General features: G+C 36.3%; 1 protein-coding gene across 2 annotated transcripts in view; it reads right to left on the bottom strand.

Annotated features, from left to right (window-relative positions):
- Positions 1-11290, bottom strand: part of RPAP2 (RNA polymerase II associated protein 2) — a 35200-nt gene that overhangs the window by 23147 nt on the left and 763 nt on the right. For both annotated transcript variants that reach the window (XM_086901914.1, XM_086901913.1), the window contains exons 2-10: positions 10981-11026; positions 10065-10179; positions 9270-9368; positions 8159-8224; positions 6828-6916; positions 4611-4646; positions 2808-3744; positions 2397-2491; positions 586-666 (exon numbers count right to left, since the gene is read on the bottom strand). In XM_086901914.1, the coding sequence (XP_086758040.1) occupies positions 586-666; positions 2397-2491; positions 2808-3744; positions 4611-4646; positions 6828-6916; positions 8159-8224; positions 9270-9368; positions 10065-10179; positions 10981-11026 (1564 nt within the window). The remainder of the gene's footprint in view (positions 1-585; positions 667-2396; positions 2492-2807; positions 3745-4610; positions 4647-6827; positions 6917-8158; positions 8225-9269; positions 9369-10064; positions 10180-10980; positions 11027-11290) is intronic.

An 11290-nucleotide genomic window follows, 5' to 3' on the forward strand; every position in this document is an offset into this window, starting at 1 on the left:
CTGTCTCCCAGAGAAAATCTAAAAATATTCAGGGATGTTACCATTCTGTTTTCCCTCCTTTATCTCACTGTTTCCAAATACTGTCTTTAGTACTACTGACTGAAGCAGAAGCTTCACCTGTGGTGATAAAAGTGCCCACCAGATCTACTTCCCTTTGAAATCAGGAACAAGACAGATCCAACTGACTGACTCTAGAAGTTAGTGGTAAAAATTACTAACCAGATTAAAACCATTTAGCCCAGCTGCAGGGAGCCAGAGCAAAAGAAAGGGACAGATCTCAGAAACTCATGCTTAATAGGAGGTGACGAGGTAGCAGAACCTTTAAAAGACTCACCAGCATCCTCCAGAGACCACTGGCCTAGTTTTTAAAAATCTACAAATACTCCTGGTGACCTAGCCACTGTCAGGAGCAGGAAAAGGGCTGACTTGTTAGTCCACAGGGAATGTGACATTACCTACATGAACACACAGCTAGAGAAGGGCAAATCTGCAATAGGGCCCTCTCTGTGCCCAAATCACAAATCATTCGACAGCATGTATAATTCATCAATTTATAAGAATCTCCACGTAAAGACCACTACTCACCGGAAAGTTTTGACAAGATTTTTTAGCTCTGTGTAAACATCACCTGAGGCAATCTGAAGAGGGCCCAAAACTGCAGATAACCTAGAAGGCAAAAGACACCAGTCAATATACATTTTCCTCTTTCTCATTTCTTCTCAAGTAGGACTTCCACCAAAGCTTATCAAAGTTAGTAAAAAGGAAAATAAATTGACTTTTGTGCAGCAGATGAAGCCTGTAGTTTTCATTTCAGCTCTCTCTGTGCACTGTTTGGGCCAACATCTTTACTTCTCAATCACTTGTTTTTAAAAATAACAAGCTCTAGTTCAGTGTGAATGTGAAGATTTAAATATAATTCTACGTACATATACTTACTAATTTCACCTTTCAGCTCTGAAAAAATGTTCTTAAAATTATGAGGATTAGAACTACAGGCCTTATAAATTTTTTGAAGGTTTATATATACTCAGCTCAAAAATAACAAAAGGAAAATGCATGTGCAAATGAGGTATTCACACATAATACACCTGCTAACCTCAGACTCACACAGATGCAACAGAAACGTCAGTCCACTGTGAGCTTGATAGTTGAAATCGAACAGATGATAGTTATCAGAGAATTTCAAGAGAGAAAAAGACAGGTTTCCTCCTTACTTATTTGTGCATCAAACCAGACAGACCACACAAACTGCACATACTCTAACTAGTTGTCAGGGTTCCCAAATGATGGAAATAACATCCTTTGTTTTTTACATTTAGGATTAAACTTTTGCCTCTATTTACTTGTTTAATAGTTAAAATTCTCTTGCATTTGAATATCCAGTGATTTGCATTTATATGCACATAACACATAGGTCATTGGTATCCTGGAAAACTGCATGTTTTATAAAAACAGAACACAGGACTCCTATGATGCTTGGCTTATTGATTGATTAATCACAATGAAAACTGTCTCTTGATTGTGAGAGGATGACTGCATCAGCTCAGGAAATTTAAAATAATCAACACTTACAGACAAGACACTTGGGGGATGGCTTGATTCCATGTTTGTGGCCTACCCACACACGGTGCAGGTAGAGAAAAACAGAAAGGATTTTCTTCTTATTTTGGTGGGGATGGTGGGATTGATTTTGAGGTCTTTAAGTTGAAAAAAAAGCTTCTGCAAAACCTAGTTTGCCTAGGTAACACAAACTACAACGACAGAAAAGCAAATACCCTTACCCAAAAACAACAGAATCGTGACCTTCAAACACTCATTATCTGCACTGCATTCACAATGAAAATATTTTCAAGGTGCTCCCAGCTTTGAAAATTTTATAATTCTAACAGCTAAATCAGAAATGCCTTAATCTCTTTTGTGTGACTCCAAAGTCATGTAAAGAAGGTCTGATGTTTGGAATGTTTTACGACCCAGTTCTGAGGGCCTTTAGTGGTGGCAGCTAGGAGCATACTGATACCAGCCATCCAAACATGTATTAGAAACAGAGTCCCTCTTTGTAAGACCCATGCTTAAACAATTCCAAAGATTTGTTTACAAGTAACAGTATGCTTAGCATACAAGACAAATACCTGCATTCCTCTCAATCAATTTCAAGTTTTTCAGTCTAAACTTAAGCAGTTGGTACCTACAGACTGTGCAAACTGGCGCAATGCAATTGTACTACAGCTGACTGTTGCAAAAATAAGCAAGTCCTTTAGGGCAGTAATGGCCTGAAGTTATGACTACGGCCACCTAGAAAAGCCAGACCCATCCTTGGACAGTGAATTTGTCACTTAAAACAATGACAAATGAGCAGCAACTTCAGACTGACATTCACCAAAGTAAAGGGTACTTACGCTTTTCTCAGTTTTTCAAGGACAATTCGCTTCCTAATCTGCATTTGTGCATTTGAATCAACAAGTGGGAAGGTGAAGTCTTCCTGCTGATCATCCTGTATTAGACAAGAAATTTTAACAGCTATAACCTAGTGTTTAATTAAAGCCAGTACATCAAAAAAGTCACAGATAATCAATACATATTTAAACATTCAATAAGTCTTATCTCTGAATTACAAAAAAAACCTCCAAACTACTTTTTAATGGGCAGACACTTGCATAATCTGATGTAACAGAGTATACAGCTAATGGAATCGTCTCTTTCTCCCTGTGAGATATGCAGCCACTTATGATAGCAGAAACAAAGTACTAATTCTTTGAAGGTCTATTCAGGCTTCATACAACCTCCACACTGTTCTACTAGACACTTACTTCGTCTTTGCTTGGATATTCCTCTGCTTGTGCTTGTGTCACTGCCTCTTCAGCCAAGATGCACCTTCCTTTATAGAACTCTTTTACTCGGAGTTCTAGAAACTCTGTTTCTTCTTTTAATTTTTCATAATTAGGCACAGGCTTAACTATTCCACCTGAGCCTGTGAAAGGTAAAGAGTAGTTCAAACTGTTTTCAGTCTCCCCTACAGCAACAGTGTTGAGATCATCAGGTGTATCTAAGTCATCCTCATCAAGTTCTTCAGTCTCCTGGTTGACAGATGCTGTGCACTCTGATGAGCACAAAGAAGTATAGTTTGGGCCATAGAGAAATTTTAAAGTTTCCTCAGTTCTCCATTCCATAAGTGTTTGCCTAAGCACTTCTAATAAACTCCCTTTGGAATTAACTGGATGCCTCAGTTCAGGGTTGTTATGTTCTGTTGAGTTAGCTAGTATTCTTTTCAGATATTCTGCTCCTCTTTTGCCCACACCTAGAAAAACTATCTGTGATCCACATGTGTTTTCAAAGATTTCTGAAGCACCTGATTTCCCTGAAGAAGTATTGTTTGAAGGTGGTGCAGTTACGTCATTATTAACAGAACAAGCATGTCTTCCTTCCCGAGTGTCTAATTTACAATGAGAGAGCTGTTCAGTGGCTTCTGTCACATCTGCATCTTCAGTTTTAGGGCTGGCATGGACTTTCTGAGCATGCTTCTTTTTGAGGATACTTTTTCTGTGCACTTGCTGTGCAAAATTGGCTGAACTTGACTGACTTCCTGGTAGGACAGAAGAAATAAACCCTTGTTCAGTATCAGTACTGCTGTCACTGGCTGTGTCATGAGAACCAGATTCACATGGATCTGAAGATGTCCTAGGATTTTCAATGTCAGATGCTTTAATTACTTCATCACGTAGTTTCACCTCTTCTCCAGATTGTCCACTGCAATAGAAAATCCAAGCCATCAGTGAAATAAGAAATTGCTTTTGCCTGCAATAGCTTTTCATTCTCATGTAAGAATGATAAACAAAGCATTTTCCAACTTATAGCAGAAGTGTAATTTTTTGCTTTAAGAATCATAAGTGCTCTTCTAAAAGTCTTCTTGAACTCTAAGAATTGTACTATTCTACAATCAAAAGAACGAGTACAGAGACTTTAGAGAAGTGAGTTCTTAGCTGATTATTGGTAGTTAGAAAAGAACAGTATAAACAAGATATTATTAAAGACAGCAGAACAATGTCAGACTTAGCATTATGAATAGCGCAATTTTAAAATGAAAACAGGCATGCTAACATATATAGGAATATAGTACCTTTAAATCAGGGGAACAGCTGAGCTGTTTCAGAGTATATAAGTTTGCCACCTAATGGCAATGCGTTGCAAAAGAAAACAAACAAAGTTGCACAATACACAGCGCGTGAGTACAGTGAGATGACAGAGTAGCGTGATTTCATTTTGGCTGATATAGACCTTTTAGATTAAGTACAGAAGCTTTCATCACATATAATTGGCACAATTTTCTTTATAAAAGAATAGATAGCATAAAATATTCTAAGTACAAACAGTGTATTTGTTTCAGATTTCAACAGGCTCAATTAAGGCACACAATTCAAGAGCAGCTGTACACTAAATCATACAGATCAAATATGCTGGGTTAGAATCACAAATGAAAAAAAATATTTGCATAGGTTCTAGTAGGTCTTTTTTATAACAGAGCAAATCAAAGATTCCCTTTTTCATCTGCTATGATGCTAAAATTTCTAGCTATAGGTACATCGAACAACAACAAAAAAACCTGCTCAGTGTACCTCCGTCCCTCCTTCAGCAGCTCTATGTCTGGTGGTCTGAAAAAAGAAGACAGAATGAACATTTTCCTTCTATTCTCTTGAAATACACATAAGTACAAAAACAGTTGAGTTTGGGAGGGACACCTGAGGATCTTCTAGTCCAACAACCTCTGTTCAAAGCAAGGCTTGCAAGAGCAGGTTTGTGCACATGTTCAGGGAGCATGACTTTGTGTGCCTGCAGCACAATGCCGTTACAATGAACAGAACTTAACCCAGTCACCAAGTCCCACAAAGGTTTGTCAGAAAGGACCTCTGGAAGGCTCTAGTCTGATCTCCTGCTTAAAATGCAACTGTCACCAGCCCTAGGTTAGGTCAGCCACAAATTCATGAAGTTTAAATCTTGAAAACCTCCAAAGATGGAGATTCCAAAACATTGTTGAGTATCCTGTGTCATTCCACCATAACCTCAAAAAATATTTTTCCAAATGTCCAGCCTGAACCATTCATGTGATTTATCTGTGCCCATCAACCAAGAACAGTTTGGCTCTGTAATCTTTCTAACTTTTTTCAGCTAGTTGTACACTGCCTTCAGATCACCTTTTGGTCTCTTCTAACAAGTGAACATGCCAAGATCCTCATAGATCATAAGGTTCCTATTGTAAAGACAGTCCTGGACTATTTACAGGAAAATGTTCCAATTAATGAAATAAAATGAACATTCAGGATATTTTTACTTATTTTAAATTTTAAAAATTAGGCTATCAAGTTATATTTTTTTAAGAAAATGATTTTCAAAGGTTTCCAGAAACCAAAAATATTATGAAAAAAATTCTGATGAGTTTCTTTCCAAAGCTCTACTTGCAATTAATTTACCTCAATTCAGTTATGAGGCAGCATCACAGCCCTATTCCTCTTATCCAGTACCAAATGTTAAAAATCTCATGTATCCTATGACTGAAAGAAAACCTTTTAAACAGGCACTAAATGCAAGTCAGTGCATGAACACCTTTCAATATTTAAAAGACCCCACAGGAAAGCTGCACTACTCCTATCAATAATCTGAGCTTGGAAACTAAAGGTGATTAACATGGATTTAAATTATTAGCTCCATATAACTCTTCTTTGGAGTTTTAAGTGGAGGTTGTACTCTCATCAGTCACAGGAATTTCAGATACACTACTATGTCAGTGTGTATCAGTGTGTGCACATGTATGTGGCTGCACAAAGAGGTGCAGCTAGCCAAGAACTACCTGGGAATTTGTTCGTGTTTTGAAAATATTGCGTCTCCACCACCACCCAGAATGAATAACTATGTCAGGCATAACAGAACTATACAGTTTTGATGTGAAGAATAAGGGGAGATTTTAAAAATACTTTTCTTTAAGATAGCAAAACAATACCTCAAAAGCACTGGTAAACTTTTAATGAAGAGTCTAGTTTTACCTACTAGAATTCCTCAGAGCTGATGAGGCTGCTCTAAAGCTCTCTTTTCATTGATACTATATTTCATATGATACATATAACTCCACCTAGTTTCTTTTGTTGAAAGCCAGGAGACTATGAGAAGTAGTGTATTGGAGAATGAAAGCTGAGTAAATCTGCTGAACATTGCCTATGCAAGTCTTTACTGTTCAACAGTGACACCCATTGGCTCCACTGATTATTTGCAAGCCCATGTTTCCTTAGCTGGGAACACGGAATGCATACACTGTTCCAAAATGTGTATTACCGAAAGAACATGGGCAATCAGAAACTTAGACTGGATAAACAACCTCTTCATGACTGCTTTCAGATACAAGCATTCACTATCTAAGCTTAAGATCAATACCAAGTGCTGTGCTAAAATTAGAAAATCTTTTGTTACAGAGTAAGATTATTTCATCTTGTACATGATATGGTTTGTAAGAATTCAATTCTAGTCAGTCCACTTTAAAGTTAATAGGAGGTAACTTTTATAAGTTAATAAAGTTAACTATTATTTCTGACTAGTCTGCCCTCTAAACTAACTTGGTCATGTCTGCTAAGTAGATGTGAACAGTACTTACCATGCCAATTACTGTAATCCATACAGCTACAACACTTTTAAAACAAACACCATGCTAAGCTAACATGTTAACATCAGCTACCTCTTCTTCAGCCAAATCATTTTGATGTGCTGCAGCTACTTAAATACCACTGCAGATGCACAGAGAAATAATATTCTCAAAAGGTGCACTGAATACATAAGATTATACTTACTTTTCCTCTTCTCTCATCCACACTGGACTTTTGGAAATTTGAGCTTCAAAATATTTAGATGCTCTATAGCAAAAGTTGCTGCAAAAGCACTGGCAATGAGAGAAAGCAAGAAAACATGACTAAGGCAAACTTTAATACACAGAAAGGTATACAAGCAATTGCTTTTAATGCCTGTAAAATTATGTACCAATACATGTTTCTTCTCAAGTCTATGGCCAGGTTTTCAGTTCACATGAGAAACAACACCTATCAAACAGGTCTATCCCATTCTGCACAAGCCACATTTAGCTGCTTCTTTCTTCCCCATTTTTCTGCTTTCTGCACTTTCATTACACACTGAGAAGCAAACCAATGTTGGATTCTATGTAACAATAATTTTAAAAAACCCCAACAAATGAAACTGTTCAAAGAGCAACCCATTACCCAATATGCTGTTCATACACTCTGAAAGACATACAATAAAATTCAGATGTTTAATAATGATAATTTTGGTTAGGAATAGAACCTGGTATTTTGCAATACTTGGAACAACATGTAAAAATCTGAAGCATCTTTAAAAATTGATTTGCAAACTTGCATCACAAGGGAAGAAGACAAAGCATCCCACTTCTTGTTGGAATCTTGCCTGATTGTTCAAGAAAGCAATTCCTAAAATTTTGTGTATCCCAGAGTTTTATCCAGAGGAAAGGAATGCATACTAGTGACACTGAAGAAATTTGCTCTGTAACTGGAAACATTTATCTTACAATTTAGTGTCTAAGTGTCTGTAGGTGATTGTGTATCCTATGAACAGGCAAAGATATCTTTTATGCAACCGCCTGTGAATATGCCTCCAGAAAGAAATGTTTTGTGAAGAGTTAGGTTTTATGTTGAAAAGTCCTCAGAAAAGAAACCTAACTGTTGCCCAAAAAAGAACACTAAGTAATACATAAGATATAACTCGTGCTACATTACTACAAACTTCAGTGGTTGAAAAGAATGTTCACATTGATCCTGCTAAAGCTCACCGACTATGCTGGAGCAAAATAAAGAACATCTCTTCACAAATGCCTTTTAACAGATCAGCTGTGCCACACTCAAACAGCTATCCAAGTAAAACTTTACATGTTATGTTTAAACTTAGAAAACATGTGTATTTTGTCTCACCAAAGATATCATCTATAAAGTGAAATGCACAGAAAATTTCATGTTCAAACACTTTGTTGAAATTGTTTTCATAGGAGCCAAATATATTTGCCTCTGAGTCAAACCACTATATGAGTGCTGTTACCAAATGCATTTCTGATGTTGCCACCATTAAACACATTCTAGAAATACACTTGTTACCATACCTTCCTTTCAGTGATATCATAAACTCTGTTCGTTTTTGTTGAAATTTTGTACTTCTGCTTTGGCACCTAAAACGATATACTTTAATCAGTAAGACTGTCAGCTCCATCATGACTACAGAGAAAAACTTCATTTTTAACTCACATATTTGGGTATGTGCAATATATTCTATTTAACTGAATTGTGTACTACAACCACCTTTTCTCTCAGTTCTTCTGACATTGCACCTTCTTAGATGTAAGAATAGCAATTCATCTCTAATCATATACATCTCCTTAATCAGTAAAAGGCAGCTTCAGAGCTAAAAGAAAACCAGTGCTGAACATAGAACAATGGAGTTCCCATGGCAGAAGCTTTCCTTATGTCTAAGTGCTCAGCAATTACAGACAGGTCCTCCCTTAATCCAGATCTATTTATATGCAAGACTGTCCTGTCATACCCCTACCACTACCCAGACAAACCCAGAGGAACTTATGTAAACTGTAACAGTTTAGAAATGAACATCTGTGCAAATATATGAAGTCCTGAACAGTAAATTGCTTGGTACTTGAGCAGATTGTTTTCAGATATTCACGTGTAGCATGGTATACATCACAGGCTATCTAACTGACCTCTGAGTTCTGCTTAAGCTCTCATGCATCACACGTAAAGAGGGGTGACTTTCACCTTAACACAGCTGACATATATTTTCATAGCAGATATATATGCATTCACATAATAATATCCCTGCTTTGTATTGCTTTTTCAGTTCAATCTTTCTCATAGACATCTGCTGCTGCAATGACAGAAGAACAAGATTTCGAAGTTTTTCATTCACAAAGGAAGGCCATGAAGCCACAACTCATTCATCTTTATCAGTGTCAAACAGATACACAGATTGTGATTCTGACCATACAGTAACTGATTCTGTCACACAATAACTGCTGACTACAGATCAAATTTCACCTTTCACTTCAGAAGAATTATACTGAAATGGAATTATATAATGCCTAGCTCATTACTTTTCAGTAATCTATGCTTAATATTTTAAGTTTAAAATTAAAAATAAAATGCAAGAGAATAAAAATTGTGAAAAGATTCCTTTGATAACAGCATTAAGGGAAAGCAACTTACATTTTCCAGTTTATTCTGACATAGAGGATAACCACACAGTTTGATGATAGACCGTTCATCAACGACATCTTTATAGTGAGATGGAGTAATACATTTTCCCTAAAATGACGTGAAAATAGATTAACAACAGATACTGGAAAACTTGTCAGTTTCTGTACTCAAAACATCTCTTAAGCATATAAATATATAAATATCTTAAATTTTGTAACAGTTATCTATTTATTTTAATAAACAGTATTGAGAACCTACACAGTAGAAAAGGTAAAAGGGTAAACAGAGAAGGAAAATAGATGTGGACATTTCTTTTTTACATATACAAGACCTTTATCATTTTGCCTCTAGTGGCAATAGGTGGCACCTATTTCTGTAATTTCCCTTCATTTACATGTTTTGTACACCTATTAATCAGCACATTTACAACCTTAACAAGAGTAATCATCATACCATTCCAGCAAAACTCTGTTGTCAGGTAACTGCGGTGCATTATGGAGACTTTGTCTAAATTTACAGATAGTATGGTGTCAACCTAAATTTTTACAGTCCATCTGTCAGTCTAGAACTACAGAGGTAAACCAAGGCTGTGATAAGAGTGAGGATTCATTAATGTACACAGTCCTGCAAAACTAGGGCATGTTTTCACTGCAGAACCCTTAAAAACAAGGAAGTTGTTATAAGAGCTGGTACAAGAGGGAATCAATGGTTTAGCTATTTTTAACTGCACCAAACTGTTCCAAAAACTTTTTAAAAAAGTATCACATTAAGATACAAAACAGTTTAAAAACTTGCACCACCTACACAATTTAGAAGAAACTCTTCAGTAATGTCCTCTTCCAGGAGCTGTTCAACAATAGACAATGCTTTCTTCTCACATTCAATCTTCTTTCTCAGTGCAGCCTCCAGAGCTTCCTTCCTGTAACAGAACAGACACTGAACGATAGAGGGCAAATTTCCATAAACAATTTTACAACTGTATTTTTATCTTTTTTTCTGAAATATAGCTTACATTTTTCTGCATCACACCATGTTGGCCAAACAAAGCAACAAGCAACTGGACTAGTAATTCTGTTATAACTACAAAGGGTTATATATATTTTATATTTGTTTTCTTTACTTACTGGTCAAGAAAAGTACTGACTCTAACTGTATTGCAATACACTCCTCATATTTTCTTGCAAGAGGGAAATTCAGAACTGTCTGGACAAAGAACCTGGGACAATTTATGGAGTGTTGTGAGGAAAAGAGGAACTGTGTAAGACATGAAGAATAGGAAGGAAAAAAGAAATAGGACACGACTGAGTATGAGGTTACAAAGTAAAGAAAGGAATAAAACAAACAAATGCCACTTCCTGAGTGTTTTTTGATGTCAATAATTATAAATGGCAATTATTAATTACAATTATAAATTATAATTGTAAATAATTATAAATGGTATGTAAAGAAGTTAAGACAGCAAAAAGGAAGCACTACAGACTAAGGATATACAATTTTGGACGTTTACAAACTTTTAGTACATTACACAATGCTCAGATGTGCATGCTGGTAGAAGTTACACAGCATCACTCCGAACATGTCTACATGATGTTGATGCTGGTGATTTACTGAAGTTAGTCGTGGTACTCTGAAAAAACAAAGCCTCTGCAACACAGAGACTGCAATTTCAAAGTGAGGCAAAACAACACAAATATCACATCGTGTTCCTCAGAAATTATACCTTTGAGCAGCATCTTCACTCTTCTGAGCAGTTGAATGCTTATTTCCTAGAAATCAAATATACAAATATAGAAATCAGTGTACTTTCTTAACAGTGGAAAATGTTGGAACCCAAAACATAGGAAAACCTCTACACTGTGAGCACAGTCAAGAAAATTGCTTAGTAATTTGCTTTTGATGGCTGTGATTTCAGTAAGCTGGTATTCAGCAACCAGTTAGACACACTTTTTAAAGTGTGAAAACAGACAGGCCCAAGTTCTCTCATACACTCATTCACCATGTTCTGTACACACAAAAAAGCCAAGAGAAAA

Source organism: Cyanistes caeruleus, chromosome 9 (assembly GCF_971803275.1).
Source record: "Cyanistes caeruleus chromosome 9, bCyaCae1.hap1.1, whole genome shotgun sequence".
Classification (NCBI taxonomy): domain Eukaryota; kingdom Metazoa; phylum Chordata; class Aves; order Passeriformes; family Paridae; genus Cyanistes; species Cyanistes caeruleus.